At 50.1% G+C, this 27,085-nt stretch overlaps 1 protein-coding gene across 1 annotated transcript; it reads left to right on the forward strand.

Annotated features, from left to right (window-relative positions):
• The first annotated feature begins 8,127 nt into the window (after positions 1-8,127).
• Positions 8,128-21,255, forward strand: DNAL4 (dynein axonemal light chain 4). Its single transcript, XM_027873097.1, has 4 exons — positions 8,128-8,169; positions 18,367-18,574; positions 19,053-19,136; positions 20,211-21,255. Exons 2-4 carry the CDS (start codon positions 18,509-18,511, stop codon positions 20,373-20,375), a joined length of 315 nt encoding a protein of 104 aa, XP_027728898.1. The 5' UTR covers positions 8,128-8,169; positions 18,367-18,508; the 3' UTR covers positions 20,376-21,255.
• The last annotated feature ends 5,830 nt before the right edge of the window (positions 21,256-27,085 follow it).

Here is a 27,085-nt window from a genome sequence, read left to right on the forward strand (position 1 = left end):
CTCTCTCTCTCTCTCTCTCTCTCTCTCTCTCTCTCTCTCTCTCTCTCACACACACACACACACACACACACACAAAACCCTGTCTTAGTTACCCTAAAGCAAAGAATGCCCAGCATCACCCAGCTAGGATAGTTCAGAGGGAAGATTTGAATCTCCATCTTCCTGGTTTCAAGGTTGGCTCTCTAGCAATCACACCCTATATCCCATTGTCTCTACTAGATCCAAGTATATATACTAAGTCATTACAAGGTGAAAGGGGAGGAGAAAGAGCATCAGGGAGGATTGGAAAAGACTTCATATACTTAACCCAGTGCCTAATTTCAAGAAGCTTCCAGTCTATACAGATATTGTCAGCACCAAGAGTTGAATCCAAGTCTTCTGACTCCAGTTTTCCCCACCCCTTTCCACTACAGCCGGTTGCATGGTCCTGGTCATCATGGACTTTACAATCTAGTTAGGGTGGTAATATGTGTGCACAAAGGACAGTCCTTCAGGATAAAAGGGGAACTCCAAGTCCAGCACTCTACCATTATGCCACCTAGTGGCCACCTAATATAAACAATATAAGCCCCATGTTACATACAGATGAGGAAACTGAGGCATAGAGTGGGAAAGTGACTTGCCCTAAGTCAGAAAGGAAGGCAATGGGAGAGCCAGAATGTGAAATGTAATTCAAAGTGATCTGGGCATTGGGAAGATTCATCATAAGCACCATCTGGAAGGCAATGCGGAAACCTTCTTCCCTAATTCCTCCCACCAGGTCAGACCATAACAGCAGCCCATCATCCTCACCATGCCATGATGGCTACTAAGCTCATACTAGACTGAGAGAAGACTCTGGGACCATCTTGGAAATACTTGTAAAAGAATCATTAAGATTTTCCCTCATATGGTTCAAGCTCCCCATCAGTCTTTGTATGAAGCTCCACCCCCTTACTACCCCAACAATCTAGACAAAAAAGGTAATCTCTGTCTCCCCTCTCTCCCCCTCTCCCTCTCTTTTTTCTCTCCTCTCTTCTCTCTCTCTCTCCCTCTCCCTCTCCTCGCTTTCTTTTTCTCCTCTCCTCTCTCCCTCTTTTTTCTCTTCTCTCTTCTTCTTCTTCCTCTCCTCCTCCTCCTCCTCCTCCTTCTCCTCCTCTCTCTCTCTCTCCTTCCCTCCCCTATACCAACATCGTTCCTCCCTTCTGCAGGCATTAAGCACACACCTGAATCGAAAGCAGTTAAAAAGGGTAGTTCTTAACCACAGTAACCTAGTTTTTAAAGTCCTATCTAAATTAGGAATTACAGACAACCTCACAGAGAATCTTGGCACAAATGCTTGCCATCACCAAGAAGAAGCAGGGGGCAGGGAGCTAAACCAAATCACTGCCTTGCTCAGTCTCAGGTCAGAGCTAACTCAGCAGGCTTCAGCTCTTTCAGCCACTCTCTTTTTTTTTCCAGCCACTCCCTTTCTTGGGGGTTCTGAACAAATGGAGATGACTTGACTCTTTGGGTCATCTTTTCAACAGTCTAGTTTTAGTGTCCATTTAGAGCACACTACCCAGTCCATCTCTCCAACTGCCATACTCTGACCCCCTACTCCACTCTCAGCCCTCTGAATGGGTGTCCATCTCTCACAATAATATCTCTCTAGGTGAGAGGAATCAACAATGTTTGTTTCGGATCACATCTCCCAGCGGCCATGCAGCAAGGTCTCAGAGTCTTTTCCTGCCTAGAGGGAGATTAGTTTTGCTACCCAGCTACATAAGTCTATACAAAATAAATTCAATATGATTTGAGGGAGGGAGTATACTAGCAGTCTGAGGGAAGGGGACCCTTCATGTAGAAGGTAGCAGGTGAGCTTAAACTTGGGGCTTGAGGAGGTAAAGGTGAGGAGAGAGAACAGTCCAGAAAGGGGAGACAGCCTACACTTTTGAAGGCACTTTTGGCTGGGTCCACAGGAATGGGGAAGTTCTTGTTCTACACCCAGACATGTGGTCCTGGAGCACCTGTCTTGGCTAATAGAGGGGTTTCCTTTTCTTACAGTCATTGGCTCATTAAATCACTCGCCTCTGTGACCCAGAGGCAGTTTTAACTATAATAAGTTAGATTATAAGAACCTCCATGGCATAATGGGTAAGGAACTTGCCTTACACAGACCTGGGTACAAGTCTTGCCTCCGAACCATACTAGCTGTGTGACCTTGGACAGATCTCCAAGATTAAGTTGACCAAAAGGTGCCAACCTGCACTGGCAGAGGAAATTCCCTCCTTAAGGAGCTCTCTGTATCAATGAAATCCCCAGTCCTTCTTTCTACATTAGATTATGACTCATGTCCACTTCCTCTCCAAAAAGAGGTGGAGGGGAGTAGAATCAAAAAGGAATTGTGTGTACAGCATGAATCAGGTATGGGACATGCTTCCTCCTACAAACACAAGAAAGACTAAATATTTAAAAAAACGTAAAAGCATGCATTAGCAGGATAGGATTCGGTAACTTAACACATAACTACAAGCACAGAGATCTTTCCATGTGACTTGCAGCTGAACTCTCCTCTGTTTTCCCTATTAGAATGTGAGCCTCCTTGAGGACAGGCACTATCTTGCTTCTCTGTTTGTATCCCCAGAGCTTAGCACTGTGCTTTGCACATAATAAGGGCATAATAAATGCTTTCTCCTTCCTTCATTCATTCATTCACAAGACCATAAAGCAGTTTGTGAGACTGCTGATTAAACAGTTTGCATTTCACCTCTGCTCTGTACCTTCACTCTTTTCCAAACCAAAACCTCTTCCAGACTTCCTGCTCCACTGCTCCCATCCTCCTGCACCTGCCACAGTCAACCACTCTCACCTGCTCTTCTCCCGGGACCGTTGGAACTCACTGTCACCTGTAATCCTTCAATGCCCACCCTGGGGCTGATGGGCAGTTACCTGCTCAGGAAGGAAGCACAAAACAACAACCCAAAATAGCTGAGCCAAGACCTATGGGTAGGCTCTCCTAATTGAGTCCATGATTCCTAGTGGGAGACAGCCAGTGCATCCTCACCCTTTTACCCCTTACGCATGCTTTTGTCAAAGCAAAGAGGTTCCTGCTTACCACACGGGAGAGCTGTAGCCAAGGGGGCTGAGCTGGAGCCCTATTTCTGATGCCAAACCTGCCCCCTCCAACAGTGTCATGGGATGGGGTATAGACAAGGGAGCCACTCAGGCTTTACCAAGTCGTCTTGGCACTGGGACACCATATGGCCAGAAACGATCTGAATATTCCCCAAATGCCCCCAACATTGAGTCACCATGTCCTTGGAGTCTCCAGCAGTTTCCAGGGAAGTTCTGGAGCATGCTTCCTGGGACAGACCCATTCAGCCTCTGTTCCACATAGATCATGGACCTCAGCTGGAAGGGACTTTAGAGAACATTACTCTCACAATGCTCTACCCAGGTTTTCAAGGCAATTTCCTCCACCGAATGCCCCTGAGAAGTGAAGTCATTCAGTATGATCAACCTCAGTTGACAGATGAGCAAACTGAGGTCTGGAGAGATGAAGGGACTTGTCCAGGGTCACACAGCTAGCAAACAGCAGGGGCAGGACTCAAACCCAAGTCCAGTGGACTGACTCTACCGGCTGTTCTAGTGGCTCATCACTGCAGAGCACAAAGGCGCCATTAGAGGGCTTGGGGCTCCTCTGGGGATGGGGAAAAGGAAAGGGGCAAGCACCAATGAAGCCAGCCTACTGCCCCAAATGCTAAGGCAGCGTCCCCACTGCGGGGTTCTACTGCTTTCCCCATCTGACCTACGCTCGGGGGCTCCCATTCGCAGAGGCGAACCCTAAACTTTACCATCAAATCTCAAGAGTTCTAAGACATTGACGAAAGAACGCTGGCTCTGGATTCGATCAGGAGAAAGTGGATTCAAATCCTGACTTTGATATTTGCTACCTTTGTGACCCTGGGCAAGTCACTTAATCTCTTTAGGTCTCAGTTTCCTCATCTGTAAAATGAGGAAATTGGCTACATGGCTTTTCTCTTCCTTCCTGCTCTAAATCCAGGCTTCTGTGACCCTACGGCTTCAGAAGCCATGGGTCAGTAGAACAACACTCATTTAGTCCCACTCCTACTAAACAGGAACTCTTTAACCAGTGGTCATGCATAAGCCCGTCCTTTCCATTTCTTTGCAACTCTAACTGTTGGGAAGCTTCTCATTAAACCTTGAAGAAATCTGCTCTCTTGTGATTTCCACCCATCTCGTTCTTATTCTGTCCTCTGGGGCCAGGAAGAATAAGACTAAGCCCTCTTCCAACCTGATGGCTTTCAGGTATTTGAAGGAAGCTATCAAGTCCTCATGTGGCATGGTCCCTGGTCCCTCCCATCAGACTAATCACCCACCTTTGCCAATTTCCCTCCTCAGAGTTAACTCCCAGAACTGACTGTAACCCTCCCCAAAGGTCTAACCAAGAAGGAGAGTGACACTATTACCTCCTTCGTTTAAAAACCCTCCAAAACTTCTCTATGTCAATACCTTCCATTTTACATGCCTTTCACTTCAGAATACATCCCTCACCCACCTGAAGTCATCCCTTGTAACAAATTTTAAAAGGAGTTCAGGAAATCCACGCAGCACGTGCATTGTCTGACCTCCTCCCTTCTCATAAATAGGAGGTTTCTGTTAAAGCAGCCTTAGATCATCCCAAGAAAGGAGGAAAGTCATGACCTCTGATCTGTTCTAACTCTAAACTTAACTCTTTTATTCCTGGCTTCCAAGCCCTCAGCCTCCTCCTTTCTCTAACCCATTCTCCTTTTTATTGCTCTCTACTGGTCCCATCCCCTACCAATTAGTGCTAGAAATCTTGATGGGCTCTGCCAAGAAGAAAGGAGTTCTCTCTACCTTAGTGAGAATTAGTCTGAATGCCCCATCCACTACAGGAATATTAGTGTTGGAAAAGGAGTCCCTGTGCAGAAACAACAACAAAGAAACTGTAATAAGGGAAATGGCAGACTCCAGAGTCCTTGGATAGAAGGGTAGCTTTTATTGAAAAAGAACAGATTAGATAAGAGGGATAGTCAGCGTGTCTAAAAGATACACTTCTTGGAGGAAATCCACCAAAGGGAAGGAGAGAAGCATCACGGGGATCATTTCGGTGAAGACCAAGTGAGGGAGAGACTGAATGTGTTATAGACTACCCGGCCAGAAGGGATAATTGGATCTTGAGTTCTGGCAACAGACCCCAAGCTGACACGGAGGCAGGGGAGGGTTGTAATGGGGGACTTTATCTGGGTATCTGTTGGAGCTCTCTCCATACGTGCTAAAGCAGAGTAGCTAAGGTCTTTCTCAACTTGCTTTGGCAATAATTCCATCCTTCAGAAGGTGAAAGATTTGATGATGTGATCTACTATTCTGGACTTGATTTTGAACCAGAACAAGGCATCGGTTGCTAAAGCAGAACCGAGGAAAACCTTGGGTGGAAGAGACTACCTGTAGAATGCAAGCTCCCTGAGGGCAGGGACTATTTCATTTTTGTCTTTGTATTTCCAGTGCCTGGTACATAGTAGGTGCTCAATAAAAGCTTTTTTATTCATTGATTGGAGCTTAATGAGGTGAGGAGTACAGACTGAATGTAATCCATGTATAATGTAATCTTTGGGAGAATGGGCTTCAAAAATTCAAAAGAAAGATAGACATAGGATCTCATGGCCTGAGAACCTGCAGAGTGAGTTGTCTCAAGAGGGAGGGCATGTTCCAAAGAAGAAAATTCTGAGGACACAAATATAGCAGTGTGGTACAGTGGAAAGAAACCTAGTTCCAGAGTTAGAGAACACGGATTTAAACTCCACTTCTGATTTATATAACCCGGAGAACCTCAACTTTCTTGGGCCTCAGTTTCCCTACCTGTAAATATGAGGGGATTGGACTAGATGACCCCTGAGTTCTGTCCCAGTCTAAGTCTATGATCCTCTGATCTCTGACGAGTGGTCATCCATGACAGACCTTCAGTGATGGGGAAACCCAGAAAGTCCTCCCAAGATAATTAATGTATGCAAAGTCCTTTGCAATGCTTCAGGTCTTTAGAAGCATCAGCTGTCATCAATAGCATTGGGAGCAGTGTCCTCAATATTATAGTGAGTGGGGCCAGTGGTCCCCACAGCAGAGGCTGATACGCAAAGTGCTAGAGTCAAGATTAGAGCTCAGGACTTCCGATCCCCAAACCAATACCAGGCCCAATTATCCATGCTTTCCCATTGGACCAGTGATAAATGATCATCTGTACCCAGCAAATTGTAGTTTACAAAGCACTTTCACAGTATCTAGGCCCAGGGATGGGGAACCTATGGCCTCGAGGCCATATGTGGCCTTCTAGGTCCTTGGGTACAACCTTTTAACTGAGTACAAGTTTTACAGAACAAATGCTTTTATTAAGGGGATTTGTTCTCTGAAGTTTGGATTCAGTCAAAGGGCCGAGCTTGAGGACCTAGAGGGCCACATGAGGCCATAGGTTCCCCACCCCTGGTCTAGGGGGTCAAACTATAGCCCATATGAGTTCTGATCTTACCTGTGTAACTTTACTGTCTAGGTGGTCTTAATCAAGGGTAGAACTGTTTGTATCAATAACAAAAATAAGTACATATACACATACATGTATATATACACATATATGTATACACACATGCGTGCATTGTGACGCTATTGCTTATTTGTTACATTACTGAATTGGGTAAGGGACTTCACTGTATGTATGTACCTGGTTACGTTTATTATATCTCCCCCTTTAGAATGGGAGCTCCTGGAGGGCAGGTACTGGTTTAGCCTTTCTTTGTGTCCCCAATCCTAAGCACAAGTCCTGACACTGAGTTAATGCTCAATAAGTTCTTTATCTGTCAATCTTTACAAGGCCTCCACCCTAGAACTTGTTCAGTCATTTCAGTTGTGTCCAACTCTTCATGACCCCATTTGGGGTTTTCTTGGCAAAGATACTGGAATGTCTGCCGTTTCCTTCTCCAGCTCAGTTTAGAGATCGGGAACTGAGGCAGACAGGGTTAAGTGATTTGCCCAGGGTCACACAGCTAGTAAGTGTCTGAGGCCAGATTTGAACTCAGGAAGGAGTCTTCCTGACTCCAGGCCCATCGATCTATCCAGTGTGTTACCTACGGTCCCCCCTAGAATCCTAGAACTGTGTATACGTTAAACGCTACCTGAAAACCATGTAAATGAAAATAAGCCCCCACATGTGTGCTGCGTGTGGAACTTGAAAGAACAACCACTCTACCATCGCCAACCACCCAAGACGTCCTCCGTCACCAGTGTGAATCACTAGAAGAGACCATCTTGCCTCCTCACCAACTAAAATGCCAAGAAATCCAAAGGAGAGCTTGAGAAAAAAGAGGAGGCAGGACTCGCACCCCAGCAGCAGGGCCTCTAGAAAGGAGGGACGGGAAAGCAAAGAATGAGCCGGTGCGCTGCCCTGAGCGGGGTGGCTCCCTGTCATGGTGTGGGCCAAGCTTGCCTCCCTGTGGGTTCTCCGCAGTGAGGTCACGTTCTAGGCATCCACGGATGGCTAGAGGTCACGTTCTAGCCATCCACGGATAAAGACCCGTGTTGTCCCACCGCGGTGCTGGGCTGGGTGGGAAGCCCATTCACGATGGAGGGAAGGGCTTTGGAGAACATTTGGTCTAGAGACCCTTCTGAGGGCGGCCACGGACGCCAAGGGACTTGCAAAGAACTTCTGAGCTAACACATGGGGAAGCCAGGATTTGGAACCAAGGCCTTTAAAAGTCCAAGTTCAGAGACCTTTCCGGGGCTGAGAGCTAAGTAACCCGCGTCTAGGCCTTTGCCCCAACGGGCTGTACTCTCCCTGAGGGCAAGGTCTGGGCCGCGCCTGCGCACTGAATGCGCTGAACAAAGGGCCGTTGAAGTTAGTGGAACCAAGTTGGGAGATTTACCGCCCAGTTGCTCAGGCGCGCCCAGGGCAGCTCTAAGAGCCCCGCCCCTTTCCCTTTTTCCGAGAGTCGGCCTTCTACGTTTAGGCCCCATCCGTCTGATTGACAGTCCCCAGCACCAATCATCCGTCCGGCCTCCGCCGAAGCTTCTCTTCGGGGCGGGACTTCCTGTGCCGGTTGCTAAGACAATCTTGTTTCCCTCCTTGACAACGCCAGGGAGGCGGCGGCTGCGGCGGCGCTGGGGCACCGGCGGCGGGAGCAGGTGAGGGCGGCCCCGGGGGGGCTGGGGGAGGGCGCCCCGCGGCCGTGTCCGTCCCCGAGGCCGAGGCCGGCCCCCGCCCCGGGCCTGCACGGCGCCGGTCTCGGAGCCCTCGGAGCCCCGGAGACGCGCGGCCTCGGCTCGCAGGCCCCGGCTGCCTGCCCGGCGCCCGCCGACCCTTAGCCCCGGACCGGGCGGCCGGGGATCTTCCATACCCGCGGTCGGCGGGCCTCAGTTTACCCGGCCCCTTCTAGCCCCAGATCCGTGACCTGGATTCCAACCCCGTCTGGCCCGCTTACCCCTGGGGAAGCCCCTTCACCACTCTGTGCCTCAGTTTCCTCGTCTGTAAAATGAGACGGTTAGATTAGAAGTCCTCCAAGATCCCTTTCATCTCGGCATCTGTGCCCTGGATTCAAACCCTGGCTGGGCGGCTCACTTGTGTGACCCAGGGGAAACCCCTTCACTACTCTGTGCCTTAATTTCCTCATCTGTAAAATGAGAGGGTTGGTTTGACTGGCTTTTTAGATCTGTTCCAGCTCCAGATCTATGACCCTAAGACCCTGTATCCAAAATCCTACTTAGGCTCCTTCTCCAAAAATGCCTCCTTTCTGATTTTTTCCTAATTCAGTTCATCCAACAAATTCTTCTGCCCAGTCCAGCACTTCTTTCCCCTCCACATCATCCGGTATCCCCTCCTGCTTTACTCCAGGAGACCCTTCTTTTGTCTGAGTCAATCCCCTCTTGCCTGCCTTTGACCTCTTGTTTTCATCAGCAACTTGGCCTTTCCATCATCCCCTTCTTTCTCTCCTTAATTTTTCTTCTCTTTTCTAGTAGCTTCTTGCCTCTGCCTGCAGACTTGTCCTCTCCTGGCAGCCTTTAAAAATACTGGACCCTCACTTGATCCTCCCCTCCCCTCCAGCTATTATCCTTTAACGCCTTTTTGTTTCCTTTCATGGCCTTGCAAACTTGGCTTCCACTCCCTGGGCGCCATTATTTCCACTTTCCCTCGCATTGCTTCTGTATTCTCCACTTTGCTTCCACCTCCCTCCAACCCAAAATTGCTTTTATTTTCCTGGCCCTGTTTCCTAATATCCCATTCATTTCTCAGCCCCTTGCAATCTGGCTGGCTTCCTTCCAGTCTACTTGTCTAAAACTGCCCCTCCAATGATCTCTGTGATGCTAAATCCAATGGGTTTTTTCATTCCTCATCTTGACTTCTTTGCAGCGTTTGACTGTTAACCACCTCTTTCTGTGCTAGTGCTCTGATTGTTTGTGGTACACCTAGGGTCCTGTCTTGGGCCCTCCACTCTCTCTCTCTTTTTCCACCGGCCCTCTTGATGATCTCACCAGTCTCCATAGGTATGACCATCACCTCAATGCAGTTGACTCTCTAATCAACATACTCAGTCCTCATTTCTCTCCTAAGTACTGGTACCTGTCATGTAGGCGTCTCCAATGTAACACGTCCAAAATGGAACATGTTCTTTTCCCCTGTTCCTATTGGATATGCCTCTAGTCTTCCAGTGACCCACCTCCAAAGCCTTGAGGACATCCCTTCACTCTGATTACCCTCCCTATTCAATCAGTTGTCAGTATAACCGACTCTCCTTCCACCGCCTCTTTGGCACCTGTCCCCTTCTCTCACCCTCATTCAGTTCCCCTCTCTCCTAGGCTTTTGCCAGAGCCTCCAAATCGATCTCTGTATACAGTCTCTGCCCCCTCCAGTTCATCCTCCTGACAGCTGCCAAATTGATATTCCTTACGCACTGGTCTCATTTCCTTCTCAAGAAGGTTCCTTGTTACTTGGAGAATAAAATGCAAACTCCTCTGTTTGGTATTTAAAGCCTTTCACAGCGACTCCAGCCTCTCTTCCAGCAGATTACGCATCACTCCCCCTCACAGACTGTTTCAGCCAAACTGGCCTACTTAACTGTTTTCCTATACACAACATTCCACCCTCTCCCCCCCCCTCCCATTTCCACGACTGTACAACCTGTCCCCTTTAGCTGAAATGTTTTCCAACCTCTTAGAATCTCTAATAACTTTGGAAGCTCAGCTCAGGGGCTATTTGCTTCAACAGACAGGTAAAATAGTAGAGAGAAAATTCTGGACTTGAAGTCAGCAAGATCTGGGTTCACAATCCTGCCCCAGGTACTTCTTAGCTTTGTGACTCTGAACAAGTTTCTTAACTTCTCTGTGCCTCAGTTTCCTCATATGTAAAATGAGGAGGTTGAACTCAATGGCCTATAAGGACCCTTCTAACTCTAAATCTGTGATCCTAATTCATCAAGTTCTCAGTAGCTCCTAATTACATTGTATTTATTTTTCATATACTCTATCTGTATACATGTTGTATGTCCCTGGTAAACATAAGGAGGAGAGATGGCCATTCCTTGCATGGGGAATGTCATAAATACTCATTATACACTAAGGCTGGAAAAGCAAGGTGAGAAAAGAATAGTAATCAATTCCATTTAGTTGGACAAAGTAGCATGAGGAAAGTCATGATGTGAGATGAGAATTGGAAGGGGTCTCAGAAGTCATCTGGTCCAATCCATATCTGAAGAGGAAACCCTTCCCCCCATGATGTCCTTTTTATCTCACTGCTATCATCTGAAAACAGGCCCTCATCCTATCTTGGCTCCGTTGTCAAAATAACCGCCTAACTGTTCTCTCTGCCTGTAATCCATCCTACACACACTTGTATAATCTTCCCCACACACACAGCTCTGATTATGTTATTTCTCTACCCAGAAGCCTTTGAGGGCTCCCCATTGCCGATTGAAAAAAGCCCCAAAGCGCCTGTCTGACTTTCCACCGTGATCTCCCACTATTCCAGTACACACACACATCGGAGGGTTGGGCCAAATGGAACTCCTCTTACTCCACTAACATGTCCCATGCTTTTCTGCTTTGCTCATATGACATCTCCATCTAGAATGTTTTTCTCTCCCCACTTTTCCTATTTAAATACTTTCCATTTTACAACGCCAAGCTGAAATACCACTTCTATGAAGTGATCTCCTCTGAATTCTCATTGCACTTTTTACGCATACTTTTCCTATGGGACTTGATTCTTTATCAAGTTCACTTAATCACTTTCTATCTTGTGTCGTAGTTATTTGTGACTTCTGTATACAAATAACTCTAAGAGGCAGAGATTGTGGGAAAACTGTGCCTTCTTGCAATGTGCCACAGTGGAAAGAGAACCAGGCTTCTCTCCGTTCCAGCTGTGCCAAAAGCTTGGGCAGTTCACTCAAACTTTTTGACCCTCATTTTCCTCATCTATAAAGGAGGGCTTGGACCAGATGATTTCCAAGGTCCCTTGTACCTCCCAGAGTTTAGGATCTCTGTGTCATCTGGCTCTAGCATCACAGGGCCCTCCACATATCTGGGGCCCAGTAAATAAAAGGAGGCGGAGGAGAGGCTGATGGGGATGGAGGGCAGTGGGAACAGCAGCCCGAGACAGCACAGGGCAGGATGAGATGGGGGGCCAGTGAGAAGTAGCTCCATCTGGCCAGGGAAGGAGAACAGTTAAGATGAGGGTGGAAGCTTCCTCACCTCTCAGAATTTTGGAGTTGGAAGAGATTCCAGGCCAATCTGCACTTCAGTAGGAAGATTGGTCTGCCTCCATGGAAAGAGTATTGTGTGTGGAGTCTACAAAGCCAAGTTCAAATGGTCCCTCACCTCACTCCTTCTGTAAAATGGGATTGGTCTAGACCAGAGGGGTCAGGGACACCATCAGCCACTTGTGGGCCACAAGTGCCCACTCCAGGGCAGGAGTGGGGAACCTGCAGCCTTGAGGTCACATGTGGCCTTCTAGGTCCTCAGTTGCAGCCTTTTGGCTGAGTCCAAGTTTGACAGAACAAAGCCTTTTATAAAGGGGATTTCTTCTGTGAAGTTTGGATTCAATCAAAGGGCCACACTTAAGGACCCTACAGGGCCACCTGTGGCCTTGAGGCCAAAGGTTCCCCACCTGCTCCAGGTTAAAATGTAATTGGGAAATGTTTAACAAAATTAAAATTCAGTAAAACATAGATTACATTACATTTTAAAACTGGATCACTGTGAGGTCTAGATCCCCAGTAAAATCCCTCTAAAAATTGACAATCCCTTGATCTCTGGCAAGTGGTGATTTGTGTTTGGCTTACAGACTTTCAAGTGGATGGGGAACCTCATAGCTCCTGAGGCAGCCCCTCCCTACCTACTGATCACTTGTGCCAAATGAGGGGAATGGACTACAGACTCGTCAGCCGCCCCCCACCCCAGCACAGGGGGCATAGAACAGCCAATCATTCATTTAACAAGTGTTTATGTCCTTCGAGAAGGGGATGTGGAGATGGTAGTCATGGCAGCAGATGGCCTTGTCAACACTGTGTAGAAACACCCCCCAACCCCCAGTACTAGAGAACAGGCAGTTGGAGGTCTCATTTCCCCTTACCTGGGACTCTTGGAGTTCTGAAGAATCCTTAGTATGTCTGTCTTAATGCCCTGTGTTTCTTTGCTTTCTCTACCAATGTTTAGCCAACAGGTAGAAGAGTGGGGGTGGGGGGGAGAGGAGAGGGCATGGCCAGAGTTGGAATTGTGGGTATGTGTGTAATAATATGTGGTTCAAGGGAGATGGACAGAAATGGACATAGACCTGGGCTAGCCTTGTCCTAGCTTATTCTATAATAACTGGATTATCAGTTCCTAGAGGTGCAGTGGTGCTGTGTGTGCATCTACACTTCTTTGTAACCCCCTTCTTGGGGAGAGTGTTCTGCACACAGTTGAATAAATGGTTGGATGTGGGGAAAGAGGACTTGCAGCCTTCCATCCTGCCCCCCCAGTGTGTTCCAGAGAGCTTCCAAGTGTCTAAGTCTTCTCCTAATTAAGAATGGTCAATGGGCTTGAGTCTGTGGGCTGCCTCTCCCTGGGGTGAATGGAGGGGATTGGGGGAGGGGCTCTACTGAACTCGGAGCATTTCATTTCTGGCCGCCATTATTCACTGACTGTGAATAAGAAGGGAGCCAGAGCTGGGCAACCCAAAGCCCTGGGGGCTGCTCGCTCTTCCGTCCCTGGAATACCTGATCCCTGCCCAGTGCTCACCACACCCAAGCCTCTGATCTGTCTCTCTGATCTCTCTTCTGTCCGGGAAGGTATTGGACTAGATGATCTGTGTGCCCCGCCCACTTGTAGGTGCCTAATCAATGCCCGTTCATAATAAATGTTTGTGTATTCCAGATCCCTTCTAGCCCCTCTAACAATTCTGGTTTGTAAGGGTCTTCCCAATGTTCCTCTGAGACCAGACTCTAAGCAGTGGCTTCAGCTTCGCTACGAACCACAAGAGCCGGGTCTCACTTTGAAATGTCTGGGACGTGTACGCAGAGAAAGAGGGAGAGAGTCCAATCTCCTGGGCTCCTGTTGCCTAGGAGAAGCCTTTGTATCAGGCACTGACTGTCAAGGTTGTTGGAAAGTGCTCCTGGCTAGACTCTGGCAGTGAGAAAAATGGAAAGCAGACAGGATGAGGACCATCAGTGGCTTGATATTCAAGGACGGTAATGGATTGAGTGGAAGTTGGCTTTCAGAGGTAGCCTGAAGTAATCAGGATTAGGGCTGCAGTGGCATTCTAAATGATTAAAATGCTTTCTTTTAAGCCTGACCTGATTCTTTTCTGGCCCCCTCAGCTCCTGTTTATTGGCATGGAAGATGAATAAGGTTATTAAGAACTAGTTACACATAAGGACCCGAAGGGCTCTGAAGAGTTAGTTTTCTCGCCTTGGTGCCATGTGGGATGCCTAAGTTTATTTTTATTGGAAATGTTTTTAAATTAAACTAAATCTGGTATCATTCTTTCAGTAGGAATGAAAGAAAATCATGAATGATAGCCATCTTATTATCATAGCATAATCCTTTTATATGGTGCTTTACAGTGTAGAAAGTACTATCTTCACACCACCAATGTGAGTAAGGCATGAGCATAACATTCCCATTTTACAGGTGAAAAAACTCAGTTTCAGAGAAGTTATGAATTGCCCAAGGTCAATGAGTCAATCATCATCATAACTGATGTTTTGACGACACTTTAATAAGTTTTACAAAATGCTTTCTTCACACACTTTCACAAAGTGCTTTCTTTCCCTCACACTCTGTGAGTGAGGTAGAGAGAGTGGCACTGAGCTCATTTCATGGATAAAGAAACTGGAGTTCAGAAACTTCAGAAACAGCCGAGTCTTGGTTGAGCCCGTTTGCAGCTATGTGACCTTGGGCAAGTCCCTTAATGTTTCTGGCCTTCAGTTTCCTTGTCTTTAAGAAGGGTTAGGTGCACTTCCTAGCGTGGTGAGATCAACAACGTGAGTTATTAGAATGAGGAGCAGGAAGCTGCCATATTTGAAATGCCTCCTTATGACATTCCCTCTGGGTGCCCAGAGTCCAGACATCTGGATGGCCCTGAGCCTTTTAGGAATGTCATCAGGCTTCCAACTGACCTCAGTCTTGGATTGAGCCTTGATTAATGAAGGGAATGTAGAAGTGAAGAGCAAGGGGAGAGGTGTGTTTAGCGTGAAGGAGGAGAAAGACTTTGGTGAGATGAGAATCCTGAGCCAAAGTCAAGAGAGGCTTTACTTGGGAAATTGCCAGCCTTGTGCATAGCAAGCAACAGATGACAGTCCCCAGTTCCTCCAGAAGACCCAGCCCTGAACCTCAGCGGAGAAAAAGCAGGCCCCTGTGCGTGGCCTGTGCACTGAGTTCCCAGGGTGAGTGAGGCAGGAGGAGAGGACCAGCCTCTTCCCTGTGCCCGGCTCCCAACCACAGCCTGGGGCACTCGCCTGCTGCCAAGGGAGGAGAGCCAGCCATTGGTGATGTTCCTTTATTGGCCTTTATGTATCGGTGGGGAAGAGGCCCGGGAGGTCAGCTGTCGTCAAAGAGGAGAAGGCACTATTTTTAATCAACACCCTGCCTGGAGTATATTAGTCTAATGACTCTCCCTTCTGAAGCTCCTTGGCTGACCTTTTGTCTTGTGTGGCCAGAGTGAATTACTTTGCCACTGTGCAACATCACTGTAGGCCTCCACCCGATTGTGTCCCTCCTGCTGGGAAGGCTGGGCCACTTCAGCCACTTTTCATAAAATAGGAGGAAGGGAGGAGGGGGAGAGACAGAGAAAGAAGAAGGAGAGAGAATTGAGTTCTTACTATGGGCAAAGCACTGGGGATGCAAATTCAAACAAACAAGACCCACAGTTCCTGTGCTCAAGAAGCTTCTATTCTAATGGGGGAAGAGAGCACAGAGGATGAGTCCTCAAGGGAGTGAAGTGAGAATGGTTGAGGCCCCTCGGAGCTGGGGAGTCAGTCACCAGCCAGAAGTCAGAGGTTCTCTGGCAAAGGCCTGCTGTGTGCAGTACTATGGTAAGTCTTACTCGGCAGGGATAGAAGGTTTAGATTGACCCTCAGTCTGGTCGACTTAGGCAAATATCCTTCCCTAGAGACCTCGCCTGACGCCTCACTGGGGGATGGGGAGATGATGCTGGGCCTTGAACGTTGTACCCACAGAGTACAAATGCTGACACCAACCGGACGGGCTTCAAGGACCATCTGCTGAGTTACAGAGGGATTGCAGACAGCATGGCTGGAGGGAATGCCCAAAGTGGAAGAATCAGCAGCCCCCTAGGGAACCATAAAGACCACCATGTTCAGCTTCATCATTTTATAGCTGAAGAAATGGAAGCACAGAGAGATCAATCGACCTACCCAGGGCCACGGCTGCTAAGTGTCTGAGGCTGGATTTGAACCCAAGTCTTCCTGACTTCATTGTATAATACAATGTGCTATGGAAGGTCTAAGAGGAAAGACTGATATTGATGGAGGATTAAGGAAGGCGTCCTTGAGTAAATGAGGTGATTTTTGAATTCACCAGGTAAAGAGGAGAAGAGAATGTTAGAGTCAGAGGGACCAGTGTGAGCAAAACTTCCCAAGTAGGAAAGTGTAGGTAGTACCTAGGCACATGAAGTGGACCAGTTTGCCTGGAGCTTAGAGAGTAAGCGCATGGCCCTGTAGGACCGGAGAGGCGGGGGGCACCGGCGTTCCGAGGCCTGGAACCTTGAATCTTACTCAGAAAGCAGTAGAAAGCCATTGGAACAGAGTGATGTGACAAGGTCCATGCAGAGGGAAGGGTCGTCTCAAAGCTAAAGGAAAGTTGGATTGGAGGCAGAGAGAGCTCTTGGAAGGCTGTTGCCTTGATCCAGCTGGGTGGAAATATGAGGCTGCTTGGATTTGGGAATTGAGCAGAGAATGCCTGAAACATTGTGCAGGAAGAATTGACAGTGGGTCAGCTAGGTGGTGCAGTGGATAGAGCACTGGCCCTGGAGTCAGGAGGGCCTGAGTTCAAATCTGGCCTCAGACACATAACACTTACTAGCTGTGTGACCCTGGGCAAGTTACTTAACCCCAATTGCCTCACCCACAAAAAAAAAAAAAGAATTGACAGGCCTCAGTAGCTGAGGCCTTTTCCTGGGAAAAGTGAGAGAAAATGAGAACGTTGAGGATTCATGTGTGAGAGAACAGCAAAGAGCTGTACCTCCAGCATGGATGACTCCATGAGGAGGAATGACGATGTTTTGGACGTGTTGAGTCCGAGGAACTGTTTGGACGGCCGATCGATAGACGGGAATTTAAGTCTAGTGCTCAGAAGGGCTGGAGGTAGCACTTGAGAGGTCATTTGCATAGTGGTGGCCAAAGGAAAGCATATGGAGGACAGAGAAGAGGACCTCGGAATGGGCAGGGAACGAGAGAAGGAGCCAGCCAAGGAAGTGAAGATGCTCTTGGAGAAGCAGAAGAATCTAAAGGTCAGACACAGAATAGGTGCTGAGGACATGTTTATTCAGTGAATGAGGCCTTTGGAGGAGAGACGAGGGCGTTTAGTAGCAGGAGGTGGTCTCCTATGCAGTTCTGCAGAGATCTGGGAAAATGGATCCTGAAAATGGATCCGCCATTGGATCTGATGATGGGGAGATCATGGTAACCTTTGGGAGAGGCAGGAGCTTCAGTGCAGCGTGGGAGGTGAATACCAGGTGGTGAAACATTGGAGAGAGAGTGAGAGGTAAGGGAGTGGAGGCGTCCACCATAGAAAACCTTTTTAAGGAATCTAGCCCTGAAGGTGAGGACCAAGACGAGAAGGATGGCAGCCGGATGGGATAGAAAGGCTGGAAACACGAGGCTCTTTGTCACCATAAAATGTCATGGATGTGTGAGTTTATCAGGGATTATTACTGTGAAAAGCCCAAGAGCAACGGCAGTGAATTTAAGGAAAAGAACCTGCCAAATCATTAAGACATTTCTGATGAAGGAGATAGAGATGACGCAGGCGTCTGCTCAAAGAAGCATTTCCGTGCTGCTGCTGCTGCTCTTTGTAACTGGAATTACGGAGAGTGGGAGAGCTGCAAGAGACCTCCAGAGGCACGTAGTCGAACCTCCCCTTTAACAAATGAGAAGAATAAGCCCTGGATAAGGGAGGTGACTGTCCTTGGATGCGGTGTTTTTAACTTGTCAGAATGTTTTCACATGCGCTATTCCATTTCACTCTTACCTTGAAGTGTGCAGGGCAGGTATTATTATCCCCACCTGACTAACAAAGAAACAGAGGGTGAGGTTGGACACACACGCAGTGGAGCCAGGCTGAGCACCCACGTTTCTGCGCTCCTAGTCCAGCTAGACCAGAGGGGAAGGAGCCCTGCAAGGGAGCTCTGACGGGTTTGCCCACGAGCCAGTTGGACTTGTGTGTTCCCATTACTCAGAAGGGGGAGGGCCTACTCAGCTCCTGCTCTTCCTTGCTCATGGGCTCTGCAAGCATGAATTACCCCCAAGCCTCCGAGCGAAGTCACGGTGCCCGTCACCTTGTAGGCAGGCGGCCCGTACTTGTTTGTTACTTGATGAATCGTCTAATACCATCACCTAGACTGTGCTTAGAGTATTGTTGGCGTATAATCAAGCTCTGTCTCCCTCGTGCGAGCGTGGGCTCAAAGCATCGTATCAGTATGTTCTTGCTCAGGTCTCAGCATCTCCTGTTGACTCATCCTCCAATCTGCAGACAAGTTGGCCATTTGGGAAGGGACAGTGGAGGCGTTAAAATGGGGGCGGGGAGATCAGATAGTTTCTGTGACCTTTCCAATTTGTGATTTGTGGTTTTAAAATCAACTTTCTTTGTTCTGGTTTTTCCTGTTTTCGGCAGTATCTCCTGGGGGTGAGCATTTTCTCCTGCCTCGGAGACAGCTGGGCCTGCCTGCCTAGCCTTCCTGGCTCACCCTAATTGCTACCATTAGCACCTCCCCAGGAGCGCTCCTCTTTCCCCAGCTGCTCACAGTGGAAGGATCATGGGAGAAGAAGGGAAGAAGGATGACGCAGATTATAAGAGGCTACAGACCTTTCCTCTGGTCAGAGTAAGTTCTGGTAGGGAAGGAGAAAGGATACTCAAAAGGGGAGGGACCTTTCGGAAACAGTCTTCCGGGACGTTCCTCTCTTCATCTCCGGGATCCTCCTCAGATCTGGGAGTGTCTTTCTTCAGTTCTGACGCATGGTTCAGATGTGCTCCGGGGTTGTATGTGAGGTGCTGGCATGCTCTGCAAGCCCTGGGCTGGTTAGAGCGAGAAAGGCCCTGCCTTGGGTTGGGTCCTGGCTTTGCCATCTGTGACCCTGGGCGAGCCGGCGAGCCTCTCTGTGCCTCAGCTCCCCATCGTGGCAGTGCTTATTCCTCTCCATGCCCCGCTGACTCTGTGTGCAGGCTTTGGGGCCTCTCCCCGGCTGTGCTCAGAGGAGCTGACAGACCAGCCTTCTCGAGCTCAGTAACAGATCTAGCTGGCTAGGCCTTGCCGCGTGTTGTGCTGAGCCTCGTCTATCTGTCCTTCCCTCCTCCCCCAGCACTCAGACATGCCAGAGGAGATGAGAGTGGAGACCATGGAGTTGTGTGTCACGGCCTGTGAGAAGTACTCCAACAATAACGAGGTACCTGTCGCTGCAGGGCCCCGAGCTTGCGCAGCCCAGCTCAGGAACAGCCGGGGGAAGGATGATGTGGGGAGGGAGGTGGGTTCTTTCTGAAGTGACTTGGAGCACGGCCTCTTCTAAGGGGAGTTCAAGGAATCTCAGCAATGCCTTTACCAAGGCCAGTGCCCGCAGGGGATGGTGACTGTGGCTCCTCCGTCCCCGGCCGGGCCCTAAAGGACAGACTCCCTCGTGGCAGCCAGCGTCCCTTCGTTGTCGTTGAGGGAAGCTGGAGAGTGTTTGGGGACTAAGACCACAGGCCTGTTGGGGTGGGGGGTGCTTTGAAGGGAAAGGTCCCAGGGAGGACCAGCTCGTTAACCTGGTCCATGTGCAGGCAGGGTCAGTGTTACTCTGACTTTGATCTTTCCTGCTGAATCCCCCTGGGAACATGGGATTGGGAGACGTCAGTCCGTTCTCCACGGATGAGACAGTGAGCCTGAGCAGCAATTGCCAGTCCGGTCCTGGCCGCACCCACAGAACTGGGGCTGTCCCTGCTCCTGCCAAGAGCTCTCCAGCAGTGTCGTGATGGCAGGGGCTTCCATTCTAGAGCAGTACTCTACAGCCCGCCCCCCTCGCCCCGACATAGGCAGGGTCACTGCCACGTCTTGGCCCCCTTGGCCCGATGAGGAAATTGAAGCCAAGAAAGGTGAAGGGGCTTGCTCCTAAGGCCCAGAGGACAGATTCCAGCCCAGGACTCCTGACTCTGGAGTTCCGGCAGTCCACCAAGAGCCCACCCATAGGTGGTGGGCCTTGGGGGCAAGCACACTGGACTTGGAGTCAGACCAACTGAGAGTGAAGCCCCAGCTTCTCCACTCGCTGGTCATAAACTGTTCTGCTTTTCTGAGACTTGCTTTCCTCATCTGTAAAAATGGGGTGGGCGTGCTCGTCCTAGTGACCTCACGGGATGTTTTGAAGGAAGGTACTTGGTAAGTCATGAGCCAGGCTGTAAATGGGAGCTCTCCCAATTATCTGGGGCTCTGGAGTGACCGCTATTGGCCCCTACCCTTCCCGTGACGCGCCAGGCCTTGTCCTTTGCAGAGTGCTGCCAAGATGATCAAAGAAACCATGGACAAGAAGTTTGGCTCCTCCTGGCATGTGGTGATCGGCGAAGGCTTCGGCTTTGAGATCACCCACGAGGTGAAAAACCTGCTCTACCTGTACTTCGGGGGCACCCTGGCTGTGTGCGTCTGGAAGTGCTCCTGACACAGGCCCCGCCCCCCACGTCCCGCCCCGCCCCTGTGGTGCAGCCTCAGGCAGGCCCTGGCTTTGGAAGGGAAATGTGGGGTCTTCTTTTTCTATGTGTGTGTGTGTTTGTGTGTGTGTGTGTCTTGGTGTCTGCTGTCTCGCTCTAAGAGTTGGGATAGGGGGGCAGCAGGTTCTGGGGCAGTCGCAAAGGGGAGGCTTTCCTCTCAGAAAGCTCGCCCAGATCAGAGCCTGGGCCAGTTGGGAAGGGAGGAGGGCCCAAGGCTGCCCTTGGCTCTGCAGAGCTTCCCCTCCCACAGCCTTTCAAGAGGCTGCCCGGCCTTCTGGGCATCGCACGGAAGGAGCTCTTCCTTCCTCTTCTTCACTGGCCAGATTCAAGTGGCTAAAAGACCGAACCTTTCCTCTGGGGGGACAAGTGATTACCGTCCTTTCTTGTCTCCCCGAGAGGTGGGGAAACAGCAGGACCTCCCCGCTTGACCTCCTAGTTTACTCACCCACTGCATCTTAAATAGACTGACGGCAGAAGCAGCTGCCCCCTCTGGGGGGCCTTCCCCACCCCTCCCTCCGTGAGGCCAACCCACCTTTTGACACCTCCATGGCCACTGGCAGGGGGGCTGGAAACCCTCCCGAGTCATGGAGGCGGCACCAGGTTTAGGGGTGTCAGCGGCCTGGTTTGCCCTCCCCCCAGGGGCCCCCAAGGCTGCGAGCTACTTAGTCATCAGGGACCCTGTATATTTGTACGACTTATTTCTCTGTCTTGGGTTTTCTATGTGATTTTTTGAGTGTGGGTTGGAGAGGGGATTTAGTAGAAAGAAGAGCTAACTGTATTTTACACAACAGTTTTATTTATATGAATGTTTTTGGGTTTTATGATTAAAGTTACCAGAAACAGGCTGGGTGAGGTGTGTGTTATAAGGGCCGCTGAAGGTCCTTCAGGCGGCCGAGGCAGCTGTGGAGAGACCAGCGTCCTCCCAAGCAGAATGACTTCCCCCGTGCTGGGATAGCTCAAGGGAACCCCGGATGTCGTGGTCCTGGGCATCCGTGGCAGAAATGGGGGACATCCTTGCACCTCGTTCTCCCCTGCTCAGCCTATCCTGCAGACCCCACACCCCGCCAAGTTAGCTTTGCCGCTTCCCACTTCTCCGTCTGTCACACCAGTCGGTCACGTGTCCTGTCAGCACTGACTTCACCTCCCTTCCGTTCCATTTCCACAAGGGTGTGGCCACCTGAGTGGATGGTCTCCCTCTGTAGTCCATCCCGTACTCCCAGGTCCCTTCAGTGATGACCCATCACCCACCAGATCACCGTTCACTCGATGTTGAAGACCCTCCTTGTCAGGCTCCCCCACCATCCCTGAGCCCGCCCTTCCCTTCAGACAAGTCGGTCCACACGCCACCCCCCCATCTCCCACCTCTTTGCCTTTGCTCACATCGTGCCCTTGGCCTAAAATACTTCCCCCCCCATCTCTCCCAGCTGGACCCCTCAGGATCCCGCCCATATCCCACTTGCTCCATGAAGCTCCTGCTGGTCGCCTCAGACATCCTCCCTCCCTGCTGTGAACTCAGCCCTAGGTGCTTTCCAGGAACACTCAGTTTGTATTCCACAAGTCTCTGTTCTCATGCCCCCTTACTAAGCTGGACCCTCCCTGAGGTCAGGCCGTGTTTCACTGCTCTCTGCCTCTTCCTGAACTCCCAGCATGGGGCATTACGCACATTACTTGGTATAGTTGGTATGCATTTGTTGAGTTGGGTCGGATTAAAGTGGAAATAGAGGCTCTGGGCTCAAATTCCATCTCTGATGCTACCTGTGTAACCTTAGGGAGGGTTGCTTCTCTTCCCTGGGCCTCAGTTTCCCCATCTGTAAAATGAGGAGATTGGACTAGATATTCTAACATCCCTTCCAGCTCTGGAATGATGACCCCATGATTGCAAAAGTCCGTTCTGGGTGGGAACCTAGCAGTCCCAGTCCTTCTCCTGGGCCCCTGTTGCATCAGTGTTCAGCCTACCTCCTCAGATTAGCGGGGAGCACTCCAAGGTCCAACCCTGTGGGGCCAGTCAGAGCCCATCAGCAAGGAGGTTGACAGGCCGAAATCAGATTCACCAAGAACACCTGATCAGACAAGGCTCAGGCTTCTGAAATGGGGGGTGGGGGAGCCAGCCTTGATTTACTTAATAAGCAGAGACCCAGAGCCAGACCTACAGAAGATTGAAAAGAAAATCCTGCTTCCCTCGCCCCCCAAAAGAGCTTGCGAGTGACAATGGCTTCAATTTCTAGGGTGTGCAAAACACTTGATCTATGTTATCTCACAACAACCCTATGAAGTAGATGCCACTGAGCCTGAGACATCAAGTGACTCCTCCAGGGTCACACAGCCAGGAAGCATCTGAGAGAGGATCCACCAGGTCTTCCAGACTCAAAGCCCAGCTCTGACCACTGCACCGCCCAGTGCAGAGTTGGCTGATGGCACCTCCTCCCCTTCCCAGTGGTCAGTGCCCAGCGAGGTCCAGTTGGCCTCCGGAGTCGGATGGGGGAGCAGCCATCGGTGTTCGCCCAGGGAACATACTGGCTTCGGGTGTACTCAACGTCTCTTTATCTGACAGTCACCACTAAGCAGCTATGTCGCCTCTGAGCTGTCCTGCCTGGCACCCTCCCAGGTAAGTGTCCATGATTTTTTTTTAAATAGGTTGATGATATTCAAAATACCTGGTTTCCTTTGTAATCCCACGGATTTTATATACTTAACGTGGTTCTGAGAAGGGGTTCACTGGCTTCACCACAGAGGGATTGGGCCCTTAATGACAGGCCCCTCCCCTACCAGTGGGAAATACGAGAAGTCTGAGGAGATGCCAAGGGTCTGCCCTGCCGGCCAGCTCTTTACCACGACCCAGGGTTAGAGTCTCCTCTCCACAGCTTTCTAACCTAGTCCGCAGAGCTTCTGCTGCGTATTTCGGTTGACAAACCCCCGCCCTCATTTGATAAAACAGAGGCCACCCGGCTTCCTAGATGTAGGGGCCGTGGCCCCAAAGCTGCAGCTGACACCTCAGGTCCTGGTGCCAGACTCTGTTGTCAACAGGTGAGGAGAAAATGGCCCCTTTCCCAACAATCACTGCTCCTGCCGCTGTGCCCGTAGGCTTGCATGACCGGCATAAAGCAGCTCGGCTCCTTCTATCCCTGAGTCACCACCGATGGAGTCAGAGGCTCATCTGGGGACATGAGTCATGGGCCTCGGCCCCAGTGATCCCACCCCTGGGCCCAGGAGGGCGGTGAGCTCTTCCAAACGGGTCTGAAAACTGCATTCTGTCCTCTGTAAGGATGGGGATGATGAAGGGCTGTCAGTGGACTGCCTTTTGGGGTGAGCTGCTTTTGAAGCTCTCTGTCTCTTGCATACTCATCACCCCGACTGCCTGAAAACAGGAACCTTGGGGTGAATATGGAATGTCATCTTTGAAGAGGAGAGACTTGAAGGCCACCATTGAACCTGCTCTCTGCTCCCCACCATGAAAAGAGAGGCTTTGTACTCGGCTGCAGACAAGGCAGGCCCCCCTCCACTCTGGAATACAGTCCCCACAAAGCCAACGTCCTCACGAGGAGGGACCGAACGAGGAAGCTTTGTTCTCTGAGAAAGGGAAACATGCAGAGACCCCGAGTTAGAAGGTACCTCACAGGTGCTATTCAGTCCACGTGGTAGTTGTGAAGAAGCACCCTAGCAGGGCTTTTAGACCTGGCTGATATTGATGAGAAAGGTTCAGATGGGTCGAGGGGATCATATGATCTCTGAGGTGAGACGGATCTCAGCACTCACCAAGGCTTGACTGCGATCCTGAAACTGTGAGCGTTCTCTCTAAGGCAGCCCTGACAATGGTCATCCCCCCTCCCACTGGCACCTCCTATAATGCTTTGGGATGGGATAGGGGTCGGGACTGGACCTGTAAATGTATTGGGATAGGGCAGGGGTGGGAAAGCTGCGGCCTCAAGGCCACATGTGACCTTCTAGGCCTTTTGATCGAGCAAGTTTTACAGAACAAATCCTTTTATGAAGGGAGTTCTGTGAAGTTTGGATTCTGTCAAAAGGCCTCACTTGAGGACCTAGAGGGCCACATAGCCCCACTGGTGGCACCCTTGGCTGCGCTGAAATGTAAAAATCTGGAAGCTTCCATGGGGCTTTGGCAGTAAATTCCAGTTAACCCTGTAAAGTAATTAGAGAGGTCGGGCTATGTTTGAGGAGGAAGAACGGCAGAATCTGGGACACTGGAAAATGTCACCTAGAGACAGTTGCTAAGAAACTGTTGTATCACAGGAAGGGAGAGCCAGGAAGTGGCCTTCACTTAGGTCTGTGTGCAAGACAGAGGGGACAGAAAAACTGAGTCCTTCCACCACCAACGCCAAGAAAGTGGGGTCTAGAGAGGGCTCCGGAGCTCCCCTGGGGCAATGAGACGGGGGGGGGGGGCAAAGGGAGAGGTTGTTCTAGGGCGTTTCCTACAAGGAAACTCAAGCTCTGTTAACCAGAAATGTTGAGCTTCGACTCTCCGTGGTCTCGGTCTAAACCTGAGTTCTTGTTTCCTGACCAGCCTCACCTGGGCCAGAGACTGTCCCTCAGGCCTGGGGCCAAGGGACGTCACTCCCTTTGGGCCTTTCCTGAGCAAAGAGAACTGGATCTGGTTCTGGCTCTCCCCCTTAATGTTTGTGTGGCCCTGGCTTAAACAAGGTGAATGGTCTTTTGGCATTTTTGTTGTTCACTCATTTCAGTCTTGTTTGACTCTACGTGACCCCATTTGAGGTTTTCTTGGCAAAGATTCTGGAATGGTTTGCCATTTCCTTCTCTGGCTCATTTCACAGATAAGGAAACTGAGGCAAACAGGGTTAGGTGACTTGCCAGGGTCATACAACCAGGAAGTATCTGAGACTGGATTTGAACTCAAGTCTTCCTGACTCCCAGGCCAGCATTCTTTATACTGTGCTCCCCAGCCGCCTCCTCCGGCAAGCTCTAATTTTTAAAAGGTGGGGACTGGAAGGACTGTTAGAAGCCATGTAGCCCAAACCCTGACCATCATGTTTTTGCCTTTCTTTGTATCCCTAGCACCTAGCATAGGCCTTAATGTTTGCTGACTAAATGACGGAATGAATGACATCTACAGGAAGATATCAGGGGATAGGAAATCCAAGGAGGCATCACCTTTCACTGGGGGATGAGATCCACTTGTCAGGAAGTCCTTACGTTGAGCCCAAGTTTGCAGGCCTGCCCCTTTCCCCCACTGCTCCCATTGGACAGCTCTGGAGCTGAACAGAGCAAGTCACAGCCTCCTTCTCCTTGGCAGACCCTCGGAGTGCTGAGGGCACTGAGCAAACCTAGATTTATGCAACTCTTGCATTTTTAAGAATGATACCAGAAACAGCTAATGATTTTCTTTTTTTTTTTTCAGCAATGCCTGTGATAGTGTAGGTTTGGGGTTCCCCAACCTTTTCCCCATGAAAAATCCCTTTTGACTTCCCCCTTATGCCTGGAAGGTGGGGGGGAGAGGAAGGGGAGATGACATGTAACAGGTGCCATGGGGAGTGGAGCTGGGCTGTTCTCAGCATGACCATACATGTCTGTGCTCCTCTCCCCCCACCCATGCCCTGTGAGGGGGGTGGCAGCCGCATGTAGCCCATGTGCCGAAGGGACCGGATCGCGTGGCTGGGCCAGACTCTGCCTGGCTTGGAGATCAACTGATCGCTCCAGATTGAGCCACCGGAGACCACTCTTTGGATGGCTTCCCAATTCCAGAAAGTAATTTTTTGAACCTTTTGGTTCAAATACTTAAACTAGATAATTACAGTAGGAAGTACAGGGTGGTCCTTGTTTTTTTCTTTGCCCCAAGGCATAGAAAGCTTTCGGAAATGTCTCTGTGCTCACTAACCAGACTCATGGAATGTCGTAACTAGAAAGGAACAGAGAGATCACCTAATCCAGGGGTGGGGAACCTGTGGCCTCAAGGCCATGTGTGGCCCTCCAGGTCCTCAGGTGCGACCCTTTGACTGAATCCAGCTTCGGAGAACAAATCTTTTTTAAGGGGATTTGTTCTGTGAGGTTTGGATTCAGTCCAAAGGGCTGCACCTGAGGACCTGAAGGGCCATATGTGGCCTTGAGGCCACGGGTCCCCCACCCCTGACCTAGTCCAACCACTTTAAGGTCAACAAAACTCTTGGGGGCGGGGGGGGGGAGGGAGCAGCATGAGTATGGTCTTCCCCGCTTTACAGAGGAGGAAACTGAGGCCCAGAGAAACGAGTTGCCTCTGGTGAGGGTCACACAGCTAGTAAATGTCGGAGCTGGGATTCTGGCCTAGATCTCTCCTGATGCCAAGGTCCAGGCCTTCTCCACCATCATAGACCTCACCAAGGTCCCTTCTTCCCGCTCCAGATCTATGGCAACTCAATTCAACCATCATTTATGGAGCAGCAACTCCCATGGCTGAGGCCCTGTGTTGGCTCCTGAAATAAACGACCAAAATGAGATGTTCTCTTCCCTTAAGGTGTTTACATTCTCCCGGAGGGAGGCCTGAGGTGTGACTGAATGACAGGGTCATCACAAAGCCGTTGGGGACTTCGGGGAGCCAAAGTATGATGAGGAAGAATGATATTCCCGGGCTGGTTGGGGGGAGAAGTCTGAGCAAAAGCACAGAAATGTCATGAATGGGAACCGAGAGTCGGCCAACTTGGCAGCACGCAGAGTG

This window comes from Vombatus ursinus, unplaced genomic scaffold, assembly GCF_900497805.2.
Source record: "Vombatus ursinus unplaced genomic scaffold, bare-nosed wombat genome assembly UNPS02003292.1, whole genome shotgun sequence".
In the NCBI taxonomy this organism is placed as follows: Eukaryota; Metazoa; Chordata; class Mammalia; order Diprotodontia; family Vombatidae; genus Vombatus; species Vombatus ursinus.